The sequence below is a fragment of the Salvelinus namaycush genome, unplaced genomic scaffold (genome assembly GCF_016432855.1).
Source record: "Salvelinus namaycush isolate Seneca unplaced genomic scaffold, SaNama_1.0 Scaffold1113, whole genome shotgun sequence".
NCBI lineage: Eukaryota > Metazoa > Chordata > Actinopteri > Salmoniformes > Salmonidae > Salvelinus > Salvelinus namaycush.
In genome coordinates, this window is record NW_024057802.1 from 25,135 (window position 1) to 45,911 (window position 20,777).

The 20,777-nt window shown below is 46.1% G+C and overlaps 1 protein-coding gene across 1 annotated transcript in view; it reads right to left on the reverse strand.

The window, feature by feature from the left end:
- Nucleotides 1-1,002: 1,002 nt before the first annotated feature.
- The window catches only part of LOC120035845 (maestro heat-like repeat-containing protein family member 1), a 41,774-nt gene continuing 21,999 nt past the window's right edge, over nucleotides 1,003-20,777 (reverse strand). Inside the window, exons 32-39 of the mRNA XM_038982317.1 lie at nucleotides 20,568-20,682; nucleotides 10,389-10,535; nucleotides 9,796-9,984; nucleotides 5,158-5,307; nucleotides 4,652-4,786; nucleotides 4,273-4,375; nucleotides 3,756-3,821; nucleotides 1,003-3,488 (exon numbers count right to left, since the gene is read on the reverse strand). Of these exons, the coding sequence (XP_038838245.1) occupies nucleotides 3,412-3,488; nucleotides 3,756-3,821; nucleotides 4,273-4,375; nucleotides 4,652-4,786; nucleotides 5,158-5,307; nucleotides 9,796-9,984; nucleotides 10,389-10,535; nucleotides 20,568-20,682 (982 nt within the window). The 3' untranslated portion in view covers nucleotides 1,003-3,411. The remainder of the gene's footprint in view (nucleotides 3,489-3,755; nucleotides 3,822-4,272; nucleotides 4,376-4,651; nucleotides 4,787-5,157; nucleotides 5,308-9,795; nucleotides 9,985-10,388; nucleotides 10,536-20,567; nucleotides 20,683-20,777) is intronic.

The following is a 20,777-nucleotide window of genomic DNA, read 5'->3' on the forward strand; positions in this document are numbered from 1 at the left end:
ATTGCATTACCTTCAAAGTCATTATTTAAAGACGGTCAATTAAGATTTGAAATGACCTGCATGACAATGTGGAGCTGCCATTTACGGTAAACCAATTGTTATCTGAAATTAACTGTGTTGACCTGAGAACACCGGTGCCATTCAATGCAATGACACTGATCATTTTAAATCACCATTACGCATCTTGAGATTGGATTGCTTATTTAGACAATATGGGTTTCTCATGCAGAGCAGTCACTGTAAGCAGTTTGAAGAGGACATCCAGTCATTCACATGGGCTAGTGGTTATCAAGGTTCAGCCCATTATATTCAACAAGCCTGCCTGTTTCGTCATTAAGTTAAATTGACTCAGATTCAATACGCCGCTATGTATTCTATTCTATTAGGCGTTGATTATCTCATAGACTGCCTGAGACCCCAATCTGCTGACTGCAGTTTAATACAGTGTCCAGTTAGAACGTGCAGTGAATGTAACAGAAATGATATGGCCTAGAGTTAAATTACCTTAATCACCAATTGTTTGATTCACCTTGAACACTACGGATCCAAATACTGCTGGGTGAGACTTTCACTTCCTTCTCAGTCTTCAAACTACCCTTCTAATACTCTCCTCTCTTCCTTTTGAGGAGTTGTGAAGAGACCCAGTGGACAGTACTTTGAAGTGAGCTTTTCAGGAGATATATTAAAACCATTAGTCATTTAGAAAAACTGCTCTGATGGACACAATTAAATCTTATTCCCCAATTCACTTCCACCAGACAGATGCTGTTGCAGATGAATGCTGTGTGAAGAGAGCAGGGGACTCCCACAGGTTATCAAATAAGCTTTCACATACTGTACAGTAAGGTTCGTATCCTCAATAGTATATAAGCACCTTTCCTTTATATGAACTTTTCTCCATATTTTCCTTATAAAACAGCTTTAATAACCATATGATGTATTATGTCTTAGTTCTTTCCTTTGAACAGTTGTGACACAAAAGGCTCAGGACACCAGTTATTTTAAGGTTTCGCCACTTTATTATTTTCAAAATAAAATATGATTGCCATCATCATCAACATCAAAGGCCCGTTTCCATTTTAAATGGACAGTGTGCATACACAATACAGTGCACTTTTCCCATGTCCATTATTGAAAGATGTCACATTAACGTATTACATTAACAAAGACTGGTCCAACAGAACAGCCATCATCCTCAGTAACCCTTCAACATCCCACAAACACCCCAGACACACAGGTCCAATCCAGCTGTACTTCATTACCAGGAATTTTACCCAATGTAGGCAACACATTAAATAGTGCCTATACTGCACTTTACCACAGACAAACATCTCTACCCATCAGTAACACAACAAAAACATGTGGATGTGTCATTCACCGTGTACAATGACAGACTGATTAAGTAGTGCAACGTAAAACTTACTTGACAGGAATGGCATCGCTTAAGACCTCATAACCTGTTATAAATCAGTACCCTAACCCAATAACATGAAACAGATAAGAGTGGAAAAGTTAAGTGCATTCCATCATTTAAGAGAAAGGGTGAGATAAGACAAGGAGAGATATGAAAAGGAAAAGGTTATTGCGTCCATCTTAATGCAGCTACCCAGTAAAACTATTATTTGTAGATATGGGTTCAAATACTATTTGAAATCATTTCAAGTACTTTAGGTGTTCTTAATTCTGCTTGCCTGCTGGCACAATGGAACCAATAGAATAGCGCTGGCAAAACTGCAAACCCCGCCCCTCTGGCAGGTTAAAGTAAACACCATTTTTGAAATAAATCAAATAGTATTTAAATCCAGGTCTGATTATTTGGCACTGTAACGACTCCACGGGAGTGCCTGGTTGCGTACATGTTGTACCTGGGGTAAAGAAGAACAGATACAGACTAGGGGTCACGTTCAATAGGCACCAAACGGAAGAAAACTGACTGAAAACGGGGAGGGACTATCTGGACTAGTCCAACGATACGAATTTCCCGTATTAATTTTCTATTGTGAGGTCCTAATGAAAGTGACCCAGGCATTTCCCCTGACAAAAAGAAACTCTGGGCCCTCAATGTATAACTATATAACTAGGGCCTGTTTCTCCCCTCCTGGTGAGGTCTTGTGGTCAGAAGAAAACTCCTGTTCCTACAAGACATTTTCTGAACTAGCTACAATAGTGTTTTAGGATGCAGTCCTGTTGTTAGACCATCCTAGCATGAGAATAAATGGAGCCTCTGAAATCCCTTCTGCCTCAGAAGTAACTGTAAGAACGGGTACATGGGATGGTTTGGGCCTTGGTTCCTTGCTGACAGACAGTCTCCTTGGACATGGCTGATAACTGCTCATCCTTGTGTGGAGGGCTGTGACGGTCATGGTACTTTGTAGGACGGCAATTGTCAGCCAAATGACTGCGGTCACCGTAACAACCGTTCAAATAGCAAAAAGAATACAAATTAATAAATGTAGACGCACATTTCTCCTGCGTTCCTGACTGCATGTGCTGCCATAGAAACACAATGAATAGAACGGGAGTCCCCATTCAACTCAACGTTGGCATAATGGGTGGACTGGCAGCCATTGCGAGTGTACCCATAGGACCAAAGCAGGTAGTAAAATGTGTGCTGTGATTTGGTGATTCAACTCAATAGACATTACAAAAAGTACAGTACATTCCATTGCATGAGCCACACCAGTTATCATTTGAATGCACATTCTACATTACAACAAAGTTTAATCCCGTTAAGAGTCCATGTTGCAGAAGAAAGGGACTTAACCGCACACATCATATTTACGGTCATGGCGGTTATTTTCTTTACGGTCTTCATCCATAACGGTGGGTTACAGGGTAATAGTGCCAGCCCTACGTGTGTTTCAGTGGTTGATCCACTAGACTAGTGTGAATGGAGTGGAGGCTGGAGATCAACCCCTAGCCCCTCCCCTCAAGCCCCTTCTCTTGACCTGAAAGGGACAGATAGTTATAACCAATATGGTGGAGATTCCATCCGGCAGCCAAGTCCCATCAGGAGGCCAAGGAACTAACTACCATATCACCTACACCGTTCTAATCCCTTCAGGTCTACAGGAGTGCGTAGGGAAGAGGGGATAGGGCTCGATTTGGAATTCAGCTAAACCCTAAGCTCAGCGGAGGTCAGGCCCATTGACCTATTGACCTAACCCTAACACACTGTCAACATTCTAAAAGACTAATTCAAAACATTTCAGATTTCATAATACTGCTCCAAAGTGCTATGCATGTTGTTCTATACATGGAGGTACAGTCTTTGGTCACTAGTACATACTTTCAAGGACTAATTCAAGTTGCACTGTCAACATGTGAAGTACCAGATCATCTTCCTGGAAAACAGTAACAACTCTAAAACAGCTAATGAAGTAATGAATGGCAGGCAGGATGTGTGTCTGTTCAATGGAAGTGACCCATAGCTTCAGCTGCCTTGACTCTCACCACTGGGTCTGGGTCCTGGAGCAGCATGACCAGACCTGGGAGACACCACACACAGAACACATGAGGTCATTGTCTTCCCCCAGGTGGCTTCACTCCTGTCGGACTAGCGTTGCATAGAAGACAATGAGTATGAGGTAGGTTTCCCTGATCATTGGATCTGAGCAGGAATAACTCCTGGCCCAACATACACATTTAGTTACAGTAATATCACATGGAAGGAGTACTCATCACACAGACTAGAACAACCGTTCCAACAGGCCCAACTCACGGGGAAGTAGAACTAGAGAAACCGCTAAGCCTACCTTTGGTCACACTCCCCATGTTGATGTGAGAAAATAATTCCTCAGGAAGATTACCCAGAAGGAAACCTACAAAGAAATAAAGGACATTAACGTTTCATTGGATAAATATTTAAGTGAAAATCTCTACCATGGTCAATGAGAGAGAATATTTGGTTTGTGCAAACAGCTTCATTGATATTCTCTTCTTGAAATTACAACTAATTATGACATTTATCCTATATTATAACAGAACACTGTCTGAAAAATGACCAACATTTTTCTAACTCATAAATGACTACAAAGACATTGGGATAGCTACAGAAGCAGAGACACAGAGCCGTGTAGAGCAGGGTTGAGGTCAATTCACAAGATAAACCACATTACACTTTTCCTTATTGAAAAGCATTGAAGAGAATTGGGATTTCAGTGTACTTCCTGAACTGAAATGGAATAGACCCCAACCCTGGTGTTGAGGTGAAGTTGAGGAAAGCGAGATAAAGAAAACAGACATCCCACCCTGACCAGTTTCCCTACCTACCGATAAACATAGCAGCGCCGGCCCGAACCTCGGCCCAGTTGCTTTTGAAGAACTGGATGACAGTGATGTGGTAGAAGTTGAGCATGCCAGGGAAGTCTTGAATCTGGGAACAAATCAAATAACAGATCTATCATAAAAAAAGAGAAAAATAACCGTAACCTTTTGTAATAGAACATTATTCAAGGTGGGTTTCCAAGGCAACTGCTCTACTGATTGCATAGCGTGCAACACATTTAAAAGCTGTTTTCTACAGTAGGTAAATAATTGCCTCGTTCTGATGCCAGATCTCCGTTACTGGTTTTGATGGCCGATGGTGAGGTCTGTACCAGTTTGTGGACGGTGAGTAGAGTATTACGGTATTAGACAGTGATCAACTCACAATATATTTGGTGAGGTCGTTGATGAACTCTCCGTAGTGCAGACTCTTGTCCTCGTGGAGATGGTTCTGGAACATAGTGGTGATGAGCTCTGAGCCCACCACCGGAGCACACACTCGCATGGCATACTTACACGCCTGCACGGAGAAACAGACAGGAAACAGTCTTTTAGTCTCCCATCTGAGTCTCGGCACAAAGGCTGCTTCAGTTCAATCCACATGATGATGTAATAACATATCATTTACTTTAATCTATGATATAAACCAGACTATATCAGATGAATCTATGATATAAACCAGACTATATCAGATGAATCTATGATATAAACCAGACTATATCAGATGAATCTATGATATAAACCAGACTATATCAGATTAATTCTAGGTATGTAAAGCACAGGACTGCAAAGAAATCTAGACAACAGGTATACTGTACCAAACATCAAACCAGTTTCTAGAACCATAGTTTCCCAAGTCCACTGCCTGAGTGTTGATGTGAGGTTACCCACCTTGACCACCTGCAGGTTGGGGTCACTGAGGTGCAGCAGCAGGCTGACCAGTACGTTGTGGATCTGGTCCTTGAACACAGGCTCTCCTGAACCAAACTTAGACAGGTTCCCCAGGAGCATAATGGAGGCACAGCGGATCTCATCATTCTCCTGTTGGGTCAACAGTACAGGAGCGCAGTTAGAGGATCCAACCTAAACCCATCATAACGTTAACACACACCAGTAGACCTACATAACAGAACCTTTAACCTTCATGTAATACATTTGGTCATTTAGCAGAGCAAACCCTTCTTATCCAGAGCGACTCAGTCTAACATCCATTTATTAAAACAAGGTTGTCCTTTTGTTGATACTGTCAACTTCTACATGATAGTAATCTGGCCCTGAGAAACTAGGAGCGGAAAACACCCAATATCAAACATATAATATCTTGCCTTCTCTCTGAGAAACCTAATAAGCCTTACAAATCTGTTTCATACGTTGTAGCCCCATCACAAGCATCCTCCTCAGAGGCCACTAGTCTCTAATACCCTGACTACACCGCTTGTGTCGCGTGCGCTGCAAAATACATTTAGGAATCTGTTATTCAATTATTGCACCCACACTGCTCGCGAGCGTCTGCGTTGCCAAGGGCTAAAATACAAGTCATTCCTATTTGATGCAGTCCTGCCTCTCCCATCTCATTGGTTTATAGAAGCAGGTACCCAGGTGCCATCTCCTCATTGGTTATACCCACGTGGGTGATTGAAAGACGAACTGTTTCCGGTTGTCGTGGTAATACTATGAAAGTTTAGATGCGAATCACCATATAAAGTTAAACAATGAAAAAGCCTGGAAGGAGTTGAGATGACTAGAAACGATTCGGTTGACTGTTTTTGTGTGTGGATAAATTGGAGTAGAGGACCTTGTGCATTTCAGGTAAAATAACAACCTAATGTTTATATCCCAGGACAAATTAGCTAGCTACAGCAAGCTAGCTAAATAGGACAAATTAGCTAGCAAGTGCAAGCTAAATTGCCATACATGTTTAATGCTTTTCGACCTGTCCAAATTAATGTCATTGGTTCAGAGTTTGTTTTGATATTTTAACCTGCGTGTCGTGATCGCGTTTGGTGTAGGGGGACAAAATAAATGTGCGCACGATGGCGGACGCATGCAGCCGGTTTGAGTTCCGTGTAAGGGATTGGTGTAATTTCACCTTAATCTATCAGGTAGGGGAGTTACCAAGAGAGAAAAGCATATTTTACGGTACCAGACGCTAGACTGATATCAGGAATAATTCAAATAAACTCAGACCCAACCACATATACCTCAATGTAACATCTCAGGTTAAACTGTAACCACATACACGTCAGGTTAAACTGTAACCACATATACCTCAATGTAACATCTCAGGTTAAACTAACCACATACACCTCAATGTAACATCTCAGGTTAAACTGTAACCACATACACCTCAATGTAACATCTCAGATTAAACTGTAACCACATACACCTCAGGTTAAACTGTAACCACATACCTCAGGTTAAACTGTAACCACATACCTCAGGTTAAACTGTAACCATATACACCTCAGGTTAAACTGTAACCACATACACCTCAATGTAACATCTCAGGTTAAACTGTAACCACATACACCTCAGGTTAAACTGTAACCACATACACCTCAGGTTAAACTGTAACCACATATACCTCAATGTAACATCTCAGGTTAAACTGTAACCACATACACCTCAATGTAACATCTCAGGTTAAACTGTAACCACATATACCTCAATGTAACATCTCAGGTTAAACTGTAACCACATACACCTCAATGTAACATCAGGTTAAACTAACCACATACACCTCAGGTTAAACTGTAACCACATACACCTCAATGTAACCACATACACCTCAATGTAACATCTCAGGTTAAACTGTAACCACATACACCTCAATGTAACATCTCAGGTTAAACTAACCACATACACCTCAGGTTAAGCTGTAACCACATACACCTCAGGTTAAACTGTAACCACATGCACCTCAGGTTAAACTGTAACCACATGCACCTCAATGTAACCACATACACCTCAATGTAACATCTCAGGTTAAACTGTAACCACATACACCTCAGGTTAAGCTGTAACCACATACACCAATGTAACATCTCAGGTTAAACTAACCACATACACCTCAGGTTAAGCTGTAACCACATACACCTCAATGTAACATTTCAGGTTAAACTGTAACCACATACACCTCAGGTTAAACTGTAACCACATACACCTCAATGTAACCACATACACCTCAATGTAACATCTCAGGTTAAACTGTAACCACATACACCTCAATGTAACATCTCAGGTTAAACTGTAACCACATACACCTCAATGTAACATCTCAGGTTAAACTGTAACCACATACACCTCAATGTAACCACATATACCTCAATGTAACATCTCAGGTTAAACTGTAACCACATACACCTCAATGTAACATCTCAGGTTAAACTGTAACCACATACACCTCAATGTAACCACATACACCTCAATGTAACATCTCAGGTTAAACTGTAACCACATACACCTCAGGTTAAACTGTAACCACATACACCTCAATGTAACCACATACACCTCAATGTAACATCTCAGGTTAAACTGTAACCACATACAGCTCAGGTTAAGCTGTAACCACATACAGCTCAATGTAACACCTCAGGTTAAACTGTAACCACATACACCTCAGGTTAAGCTGTAACCACATACACCTCAGGTTAAGCTGTAACCACATACACCTCAGGTTAAACTGTAACCACATACACCTCAGGTTAAACTGTAACCACATACACCTCAGGTTAAACTGTAACCACATACACCTCAGGTTAAACTGTAACCACATACACCTCAGGTTAAACTGTAACCACATACACCTCAGGTTAAACTGTAACCACATACACCTCAGGTTAAGCTGTAACCACATACACCTCAGGTTAAGCTGTAACCACATACACCTCAGGTTAAGCTGTAACCACATACACCTCAGGTTAAACTGTAACCACATACACCTCAATGTAACATCTCAGGTTAAACTAACCACATACACCTCAATGTAACATCTCAGGTTAAGCTGTAACCACATACACCTCAGGTTAAATTGTAACCACATACACCTCAATGTAACAACTCAGGTTAAGCTGTAACCACATACACCTCAATGTATCATCTCAGGTTAAATTGTATGTCTTATGTTATTAACTACAAAAGGCCCTTGTGGTAAGAAACCTATTTTGTGAGGGCAACCTTTCAGTAACTTTATAATTTTTTATTTATTTAACTAGGCAAGTCAGTTAACACATTCTTATTTACAATGATGGCCTAGGAACAGTGGGTTAACTGCCTTTTCAGGGGCAGAGCGACATTTTTACCTTGTCAGCGCGGGGATTTGATCTAGCGACCTTTCGGTTACCCGCCTCTAACCACTAGGCTACCCGCCTCTAACCACTAGGCTACCCGCCTCTAACCACTAGGCTACCCGCCTCTAACCACTAGGCTACCCGCCTCTAACCACTAGGCTACCCGCCTCTAACCACTAGGCTACCCGCCTCTAACCACTAGGCTACCCGCCTCTAACCACTAGGCTACCCGCCTCTAACCACTAGGCTACCCGCCTCTAACCACTAGGCTACCCGCCTCTAACCACTAGGCTACCCGCCTCTAACCACTAGGCTACCCGCCTCTAACCACTAGGCTACCCGCCGCCCCAAAGTAATAAAGTCAATAGACAAAAGCTACAGTACATGGAATCAATGTACAGAGACCAGGATTCAACTCTTTATTTCTTTTGATTGAACCCTTATTCTACCAGTTAAGTTGACTGAAAACACATTCCCATTTACAGCAACAACCTGGGGAATAGTTACAGGGGAGAGGGGGAGGAAAGAGCCAATCAGAAACTGGAGATGATTAGGTGACCGTGATGGTATGAGGGCCAGATTGGGAATTTAGCCAGGACACCAGGGTTAACACCCCTACTCTAACAATAAGTGTTTAACGTCCCATCCAAAAGACGGCACCCTGCACAGGGCAATGACCCCAATCACTGCCCTGGGACATTGGGATAAAAAAAAAAATTTGACAAGAGGAAAGGGTGCCTCCTACTGGCCCTACAACACCACCTCCAGCAACATCGAGGGACCAACCAGGACCAACCCTGCTTAGCTTCAGAGGCAAGCCAGCAGTGGGCTGCAGCAGGGTGGTAACTCTACCAACAGTGGGCTGCAGCAGGGTGGTAACTCTACCAACAGTGGGCTGCAGCAGGGTGGTAACTCTACCAACAGTGGGCTGCAGCAGGGTGGTAACTCTACCAACAGTGGGCTGCAGCAGGGTGGTAACTCTACCAACAGTGGGCTGCAGCAGGGTGGTAACTCTACCAACAGTGGGCTGCAGCAGGGTGGTAACTCTACCAACAGTGGGCTGCAGCAGGGTGGTAACTCTACCAACAGTGGGCTGCAGCAGGGTGGTAACTCTACCAACAGTGGGCTGCAGCAGGGTGGTAACCATGACAGTGGGCTGCAGCAGGGTGTTAACCATGACAGTGGGCTGCAGCAGGGTGGTAACCATGACAACAGAGACGTGTGTCTCTGCTCTACTCACACTCTCCAGGAAGGGTTTGATCTTCATGAAGATGTAGACGACCAGCAGCTGGACGTTCTTCTTGTCCAGGTAGAGGAGCACCTTGGACAGGCCCGACATGGCCTCTAGAGTGATGCGCTTCCCAGGGTCGTCCTTCTCCTCCATCCCAGAGCTCATAGCAGCCAGCAGCTCCTTGGCATATTTATTTACCTATAAAATAGATGTTGTATAGGTTGTGATTACATAGAGACCCATATTTGTCTGAAACATTGTTCCCCTCTGCTGCGGTCTTGGTTGGACCAGAGGGATATACTACAAAGTAGGATTAACCAGTTAGCCAGATAACTTGCCTAAATATTCTGAAATAACTTATTTTATATCAACTTGAAATTGGCATGGTCTAATTGACTCAACCAAAAACACAGTTCAGATTTCTTAATGAACCAGAAAATAAATATATATTTTGAGTTGTTTATAAAACATATCTGGCTAACTCATTGATCCTGCTCTGTAGTATATCCTAACCCTATCCCTCTGGTATCTCTTGAAACATCTGTTAATACTTTTGCCTGCGTAATATTGCCACATTGAGGTAAGATTAAAATCAGTCATACCTTCTCAGGTGATCCCACAGCGATGTTCCCCAGCCCCCTGACGGCCAGCATGCGGACGGTACAGCAGGGGTCAGAGATACGCTCCATCATGTTGTTCATCAGGACATCCATCATCATCAGCTCTGTCACCACGTGGTGGTTCAGCAACTAGTGTTACCCACAGAGACAGAACACAGTGGTTCAGCAACTAGTGTTACCCACAGAGACAGAACACAGTGGTTCAGCAACTAGTGTTACCCACAGAGAGAGAACACAGTGGTTCAGCAACTAGTGTTACCCACAGAGACAGAACACAGTGGTTCAGCAACTAGTGTTACCCACAGAGAGAGAACACAGTGGTTCAGCAACTAGTGTTACACACAGAGACAGAACACAGTGGTTCAGCAACTAGTGTTACACAGAGACAGAACACAGTGGTTCAGCAACTAGTGTTACACACAGAGACAGAACACAGTGGTTCAGCAACTAGTGTTACACACAGACAGAACACAGTGGTTCAGCAACTAGTGTTACACACAGAGAGAACACAGTGGTTCAGCAACTAGTGTTACCCACAGAGACAGAACACAGTGGTTCAGCAACTAGTGTTACCCACAGAGAGAACACAGTGGTTCAGTAACTAGTGTTACCCACAGAGACAGAACACAGTGGTTCAGCAACTAGTGTTACACACAGAGACAGAACACAGTGGTTCAGCAACTAGTGTTACCCACAGAGACAGAACACAGTGGTTCAGCAACTAGTGTTACCCACAGAGACAGAACACAGTGGTTCAGCAACTAGTGTTACCCACAGAGACAGAACACAGTGGTTCAGCAACTAGTGTTACACACAGACAGAACACAGTGGTTCAGCAACTAGTGTTACACACAGAGAGAACACAGTGGTTCAGCAACTAGTGTTACACACAGAGAGAACACAGTGGTTCAGCAACTAGTGTTACACACAGAGAGAACACAGTGGTTCAGCAACTAGTGTTACACACAGAGAACACAGTGGTTCAGCAACTAGTGTTACCCACAGAGAGAACACAGTGGTTCAGCAACTAGTGTTACACACAGAGAGAACACAGTGGTTCAGCAACTAGTGTTACCCACAGAGACAGAACACAGTGGTTCAGCAACTAGTGTTACCCACAGAGACAGAACACAGTGGTTCAGCAACTAGTGTTACCCACAGAGACAGAACACAGTGGTTCAGCAACTAGTGTTACACACAGAGACAGAACACAGTGGTTCAGCAACTAGTGTTACACACAGAGAGAACACAGTGGTTCAGCAACTAGTGTTACACACAGAGAGAACACAGTGGTTCAGCAACTAGTGTTACACACAGAGAGAACACAGTGGTTCAGCAACTAGTGTTACACACAGAGAGAACACAGTGGTTCAGCAACTAGTGTTACCCACAGAGACAGAACACAGTGGTTCAGCAACTAGTGTTACCCACAGAGACAGAACACAGTGGTTCAGCAACTAGTGTTACCCACAGAGACAGAACACAGTGGTTCAGCAACTAGTGTTACCCACAGAGACAGAACACAGTGGTTCAGCAACTAGTGTTACCCACAGAGACAGAACACAGTGGTTCAGCAACTAGTGTTACCCACAGAGACAGAACACAGTGGTTCAGCAACTAGTGTTACACACAGAGACAGAACACAGTGGTTCAGCAACTAGTGTTACCCACAGAGACAGAACACAGTGGTTCAGCAACTAGTGTTACCCACAGAGAGAACACAGTGGTTCAGCAACTAGTGTTACACACAGAGACAGAACACAGTGGTTCAGCAACTAGTGTTACCCACAGAGAGAACACAGTGGTTCAGCAACTAGTGTTACACACAGAGACAGAACACAGTGGTTCAGCAACTAGTGTTACACACAGAGACAGAACACAGTGGTTCAGCAACTAGTGTTACACACAGAGACAGAACACAGTGGTTCAGCAACTAGTGTTACACACAGAGACAGAACACAGTGGTTCAGCAACTAGTGTTACACAGAGAGAACACAGTGGTTCAGCAACTAGTGTTACCCACAGAGAGAACACAGTCGTTCAGCAACTAGTGTTACCCACAGAGACAGAACACAGTGGTTCAGCAACTAGTGTTACCCACAGAGACAGAACACAGTGGTTCAGCAACTAGTGTTACCCACAGAGACAGAACACAGTGGTTCAGCAACTAGTGTTACACACAGAGACAGAACACAGTGGTTCAGCAACTAGTGTTACCCACAGAGACAGAACACAGTGGTTCAGCAACTAGTGTTACCCACAGAGAGAACACAGTGGTTCAGCAACTAGTGTTACACACAGAGACAGAACACAGTGGTTCAGCAACTAGTGTTACCCACAGAGAGAACACAGTGGTTCAGCAACTAGTGTTACACACAGAGACAGAACACAGTGGTTCAGCAACTAGTGTTACACACAGAGACAGAACACAGTGGTTCAGCAACTAGTGTTACACACAGAGACAGAACACAGTGGTTCAGCAACTAGTGTTACACACAGAGACAGAACACAGTGGTTCAGCAACTAGTGTTACACAGAGAGAACACAGTGGTTCAGCAACTAGTGTTACCCACAGAGAGAACACAGTCGTTCAGCAACTAGTGTTACCCACAGAGACAGAACACAGTGGTTCAGCAACTAGTGTTACCCACAGAGAGAACACAGTGGTTCAGCAACTAGTGTTACCCACAGAGACAGAACACAGTGGTTCAGCAACTAGTGTTACCCACAGAGAGAACACAGTGGTTCAGCAACTAGTGTTACCCACAGAGAGAACAGTGGTTCAGCAACTAGTGTTACACACAGAGACAGAACACAGTGGTTCAGCAACTAGTGTTACCCACAGAGAGAACACAGTGGTTCAGCAACTAGTGTTACCCACAGAGAGAACACAGTGGTTCAGCAACTAGTGTTACACACAGAGACAGAACACAGTGGTTCAGCAACTAGTGTTACCCACAGAGAGAACACAGTGGTTCAGCAACTAGTGTTACACACAGAGACAGAACACAGTGGTTCAGCAACTAGTGTTACACACAGAGACAGAACACAGTGGTTCAGCAACTAGTGTTACACACAGAGCGAACACAGTGGTTCAGCAACTAGTGTTACACACAGAGAGAACACAGTGGTTCAGCAACTAGTGTTACACACAGAGAGAACACAGTGGTTCAGCAACTAGTGTTACCCACAGAGACAGAACAGTGGTTCAGCAACTAGTGTTACACACAGAGAGAACACAGTGGTTCAGCAACTAGTGTTACACACAGAGACAGAACACAGTGGTTCAGCAACTAGTGTTACACACAGAGACAGAACACAGTGGTTCAGCAACTAGTGTTACACACAGAGACAGAACACAGTGGTTCAGCAACTAGTGTTACCCACAGAGAGAACACAGTGGTTCAGCAACTAGTGTTACACACAGAGACAGAACACAGTGGTTCAGCAACTAGTGTTACACACAGAGAGAACACAGTGGTTCAGCAACTAGTGTTACCCACAGAGACAGAACACAGTGGTTCAGCAACTAGTGTTACCCACAGAGACAGAACACAGTGGTTCAGCAACTAGTGTTACCCACAGAGACAGAACACAGTGGTTCAGCAACTAGTGTTACACACAGAGAGAACACAGTGGTTCAGCAACTAGTGTTACACACAGAGAGAACACAGTGGTTCAGCAACTAGTGTTACACACAGAGAGAACACAGTGGTTCAGCAACTAGTGTTACACACAGAGAACACAGTGGTTCAGCAACTAGTGTTACCCACAGAGACAGAACACAGTGGTTCAGTAACTAGTGTTACACACAGAGAGAACACAGTGGTTCAGCAACTAGTGTTACACAGAGACAGAACACAGTGGTTCAGCAACTAGTGTTACACACAGAGAGAACACAGTGGTTCAGCAACTAGTGTTACCCACAGAGAGAACACAGTGGTTCAGCAACTAGTGTTACCCACAGAGACAGAACACAGTGGTTCAGCAACTAGTGTTACCCACAGAGACAGAACACAGTGGTTCAGCAACTAGTGTTACCCACAGAGAGAACACAGTGGTTCAGCAACTAGTGTTACCCACAGAGAGAACACAGTGGTTCAGCAACTAGTGTTACACACAGAGACAGAACACAGTGGTTCAGTAACTAGTGTTACCCACAGAGACAGAACACAGTGGTTCAGCAACTAGTGTTACACACAGAGAGAACACAGTGGTTCAGCAACTAGTGTTACCCACAGAGACAGAACACAGTGGTTCAGCAACTAGTGTTACCCACAGAGACAGAACACAGTGGTTCAGCAACTAGTGTTACCCACAGAGACAGAACACAGTGGTTCAGCAACTAGTGTTACACACAGAGAGAACACAGTGGTTCAGCAACTAGTGTTACACACAGAGAGAACACAGTGGTTCAGCAACTAGTGTTACACACAGAGAGAACACAGTGGTTCAGCAACTAGTGTTACACACAGAGAACACAGTGGTTCAGCAACTAGTGTTACCCACAGAGACAGAACACAGTGGTTCAGTAACTAGTGTTACACACAGAGAGAACACAGTGGTTCAGCAACTAGTGTTACACAGAGACAGAACACAGTGGTTCAGCAACTAGTGTTACACACAGAGAGAACACAGTGGTTCAGCAACTAGTGTTACCCACAGAGACAGAACACAGTGGTTCAGCAACTAGTGTTACCCACAGAGACAGAACACAGTGGTTCAGCAACTAGTGTTACCCACAGAGAGAACACAGTGGTTCAGCAACTAGTGTTACCCACAGAGAGAACACAGTGGTTCAGCAACTAGTGTTACACACAGAGACAGAACACAGTGGTTCAGTAACTAGTGTTACCCACAGACACAGAACACAGTGGTTCAGCAACTAGTGTTACACACAGAGACAGAACACAGTGGTTCAGCAACTAGTGTTACACACAGAGACAGAACACAGTGGTTCAGCAACTAGTGTTACACACAGAGACAGAACACAGTGGTTCAGCAACTAGTGTTACACACAGAGACAGAACACAGTGGTTCAGCAACTAGTGTTACACACAGAGACAGAACACAGTGGTTCAGCAACTAGTGTTACCCACAGAGAGAACACAGTCGTTCAGCAACTAGTGTTACCCACAGAGACAGAACACAGTCGTTCAGCAACTAGTGTTACCCACAGAGAGAACACAGTGGTTCAGCAAATAGTGTTACACACAGAGACAGAACACAGTGGTTCAGCAACTAGTGTTACCCACAGAGAGAACACAGTGGTTCAGCAACTAGTGTTACCCACAGAGAGAACACAGTGGTTCAGCAACTAGTGTTACCCACAGAGAGAACACAGTGGTTCAGCAACTAGTGTTACCCACAGAGAGAACACAGTGGTTCAGCAACTAGTGTTACACACAGAGACAGAACACAGTGGTTCAGCAACTAGTGTTACACACAGAGACAGAACACAGTGGTTCAGCAACTAGTGTTACACACAGAGAGAACACAGTGGTTCAGCAACTAGTGTTACCCACAGAGAGAACACAGTGGTTCAGCAACTAGTGTTACCCACAGAGAGAACACAGTGGTTCAGCAACTAGTGTTACACACAGAGACAGAACACAGTGGTTCAGCAACTAGTGTTACCCACAGAGACAGAACACAGTGGTTCAGCAACTAGTGTTACCCACAGAGAGAACACAGTGGTTCAGCAACTAGTGTTACCCACAGAGAGAACACAGTGGTTCAGCAACTAGTGTTACCCACAGAGAGAACACAGTGGTTCAGCAACTAGTGTTACCCACAGAGACAGAACACAGTGGTTCAGCAACTAGTGTTACACACAGAGAGAACACAGTGGTTCAGCAACTAGTGTTACCCACAGAGAGAACACAGTGGTTCAGCAACTAGTGTTACCCACAGAGACAGAACACAGTGGTTCAGCAACTAGTGTTACCCACAGAGAGAGAACACAGTGGTTCAGCAACTAGTGTTACACACAGAGAGAACACAGTGGTTCAGCAACTAGTGTTACACACAGAGACAGAACACAGTGGTTCAGCAACTAGTGTTACCCACAGAGACAGAACACAGTGGTTCAGCAACTAGTGTTACACACAGAGACAGAACACAGTGTGAAGCCAGTGGTTCAGTAACTAGCGTTACACACAGAGACAGAACACAGTGGTTCAGTAACTAGTGTTACACACAGAGACAGAACACAGTGTGAAGCCAGTGGTTCAGTAACTAGCGTTACACACAGAGACAGAACACAGTGGTTCAGTAACTAGCGTTACACACAGAGACAGAACACAGTGTGAAGCCGATATATCTCAATGTACATGTAGGAGACCTACAAAAGCTCAACAATGCAATGTGAAGTACTTTGACTCCTGGTGACAACGGCAATTAAAATGGTTTTCTAAGTATTATAATACTGTAAAGCCACAATGTCCAGTTTGACATCCTAACTCTGTCACACCTCTAAACCCCCTAGAGTGGATGTGGGCAGCCCCTCTAACACCATGTTTTGCCTTACGACCCCCCCTACAAGCATCACAGGACTTGTCTGAAGTCGGTACAGCCGATCTGCCAATTTCTGTCTGTAGTGTCTGAACAGTTTGGGCTATACACTAATATGACCCTCACAAACACGTGCATGTCAGTTGTTTTGCTCCAGGACGCCCACAACCCTCATAAGACTAGTCTGAAAGTAGCCGTGCACCACTTTAAAAAATACATGGAACTATATGGAGATAGTTTAGTGCTTAAACTAAGGGGTTAATTACATCAACAAAATGTTAGCTTAGTAAGCAGAGTTGCAGTTCTTGACACAAACCAGTGTGCCTGGAACCTGCTGTACTACCATACCCTGTTCAAAGGCACTTCTATATTGTCTTGTCCATTCACCCCCTGAATAGCACACACACACAATCCATCTCAATTGTCTCAAGGCTTAAAAATCCTTCTTTAACCTGTGTCCTCCACCAGACCTTTCTGTCCAACATGAACTTCACTAGCTAGCTAGCTTAGCTCATCGCTAGCTTGGTTTGCTAGCTAGTTACAGTAGCTTGGCAAAACATGGTTGGCAAATTGGCAACATTTTGGCTAGCTAGCTAAATTGTACAGCCAGCATTTTGTCTATATCGATTATGTTACAATTACCAAACGTTTGGCAAAACAACATTTATGAAACCGTGATGTATGACAGGGTTGGATGTTGCATGCAATTTCTATTACATTTGAATTGCTTTGTGTATCAGCAAAGTTGATGTCACTTGCATCTGCAACAGAAATTGCATCCAAATTGCTTGGTGTGACACAAGATTTATATGTTTGCAGATGTGAAGGTTCTGGATAGGAAGAATCAGTGTGGTGGTGGACATTCTACCATATTGCTTCCTTCTTACAGACCTACAACAGTGGGCCCTGGGCTTGGCTCACCTCACAGACCTACAACAGTGGGCCCTGGGCTTGGCTCACCTTACAGACCTACAACAGTGGGCCCTGGGCTTGGCTCACCTTACAGACCTACAACAGCGGGCCCTGGGCTTGGCTCACCTTACAGACCTACAACAGTGGGCCCTGGGCTTGGCTCACCTTACAGACCTACAACAGTGGGCCCTGGGCTTGGCTCACCTTACAGACCTACAACAGCGGGCCCTGGGCCTGGCTCACCTTACAGACCTACAACAGTGGGCCCTGGGCTTGGCTCACCTTACAGACCTACAACAGTGGGCCCTGGGCTTGGCTCACCTTACAGACCTACAACAGTGGGCCCTGGGCCTGGCTCACCTTACAGACCTACAACAGCGGGCCCTGGGCCTGGCTCACCTTACAGACCTACAACAGCGGGCCCTGGGCTTGGCTCACCTTACAGACCTACAACAGCGGGCCCTGGGCCTGGCTCACCTTACAGACCTACAACAGCGGGCCCTGGGCCTGGCTCACCTTACAGACCTACAACAGCGGGCCCTGGGCCTGGCTCACCTTACAGACCTACAACAGCGGGCCCTGGGCCTGGCTCACCTTACAGACCTACAACAGCGGGCCCTGGGCCTGGCTCACCTTACAGACCTACAACAGCGGGCCCTGGGCCTGGCTCACCTTACAGACCTACAACAGCGGGCCCTGGGCCTGGCTCACCTTACAGACCTACAACAGCGGGCCCTGGGCCTGGCTCACCTTACAGACCTACAACAGCGGGCCCTGGGCTTGGCTCACCTTACAGACCTACAACAGCGGGCCCTGGGCTTGGCTCACCTTACAGACCTACAACAGCGGGCCCTGGGCTTGGCTCACCTTACAGACCTACAACAGCGGGCCCTGGGCTTGGCTCACCTTACAGACCTACAACAGCGGGCCCTGGGCTTGGCTCACCTTACAGACCTACAACAGTGGGCCCTGGGCTTGGCTCACCTTACAGACCTACAACAGTGGGCCCTGGGCCTGGCTCACCTTACAGACCTACAACAGTGGGCCCTGGGCTTGGCTCACCTTACAGACCTACAACAGTGGGCCCTGGGCTTGGCTCACCTTACAGACCTACAACAGTGGGCCCTGGGCTTGGCTCACCTTACAGACCTACAACAATGGGCCCTGGGCTTGGCTCACCTTACAGACCTACAACAGCGGGCCCTGGGCTTGGCTCACCTTACAGACCTACAACAGCGGGCCCTGGGCTTGGCTCACCTTACAGACCTACAACAGCGGGCCCTGGGCTTGGCTCACCTTACAGACCTACAACAGCGGGCCCTGGGCTTGGCTCACCTTACAGACCTACAACAGCGGGCCCTGGGCTTGGCTCACCTTACAGACCTACAACAGTGGGCCCTGGGCTTGGCTCACCTTACAGACCTACAACAGTGGGCCCTGGGCTTGGCTCACCTTACAGACCTACAACAGTGGGCCCTGGGCTTGGCTCACCTTACAGACCTACAACAGTGGGCCCTGGGCTTGGCTCACCTTACAGACCTACAACAGTGGGCCCTGGGCTTGGCTCACCTTACAGACCTACAACAGTGGGCCCTGGGCTTGGCTCACCTTACAGACCTACAACAGTGGGCCCTGGGCTTGGCTCACCTTACAGACCTACAACAGTGGGCCCTGGGCTTGGCTCACCTTACAGACCTACAACAGTGGGCCCTGGGCTTGGCTCACCTTACAGACCTACAACAGTGGGCCCTGGGCTTGGCTCACCTTACAGACCTACAACAGTGGGCCCTGGGCTTGGCTCACCTTACAGACCTACAACAGTGGGCCCTGGGCTTGGCTCACCTTACAGACCTACAACAGTGGGCCCTGGGCTTGGCTCACCTTACAGACCTACAACAGTGGGCCCTGGGCTTGGCTCACCTTACAGACCTACAACAGTGGGCCCTGGGCTTGGCTCACCTTACAGACCTACAACAGTGGGCCCTGGGCTTGGCTCACCTTACAGACCTACAACAGTGGGCCCTGGGCTTGGCTCACCTTACAGACCTACAACAGTGGGCCCTGGGCTTGGCTCACCTTACAGACCTACAACAGTGGGCCCTGGGCTTGGCTCACCTTACAGACCTACAACAGTGGGCCCTGGGCTTGGCTCACCTTACAGACCTACAACAGTGGGCCCTGGGCTTGGCTCACCTTACAGACCTACAACAGTGGGCCCTGGGCTTGGCTCACCTTACAGACCTACAACAGTGGGCCCTGGGCTTGGCTCACCTTACAGACCTACAACAGTGGGCCCTGGGCTTGGCTCACCTTACAGACCTACAACAGTGGGCCCTGGGCTTGGCTCACCTTACAGACCTACAACAGTGGGCCCTGGGCTTGGCTCACCTTACAGACCTACAACAGTGGGCCCTGGGCTTGGCTCACCTTACAGACCTACAACAGTGGGCCCTGGGCTTGGCTCACCTTACAGACCTACAACAGTGGGCCCTGGGCTTGGCTCACCTTACAGACCTACAACAGTGGGCCCTGGGCTTGGCTCACCTTACAGACCTACAACAGTGGGCCCTGGGCTTGGCTCACCTTACAGACCTACAACAGTGGGCCCTGGGCTTGGCTCACCTTACAGACCTACAACAGTAGGCCCTGGGCTTGGCTCACCTTACAGACCTACAACAGTGGGCCCTGGGCTTGGCTCTTACAGACCTACAACAGTGGGCCCTGGGCTTGGCTCACCTCAGAGAAGAAGGCTGTGATAGTGACCCTCTGACACTCGTAGATGTTGTTGAGACAGGGGCACAGACACTCCACTATGGCCGGGAGACGAGGGCCTGCGTGCCTGGCCATGGCCCTGAAAACAACACACCTCACACTAACTGGTACAGCACATAGGGTAGCTATACTGTACATATCATGAAGAAAGAGTTAGGGCTGAGGTTAGGGTTG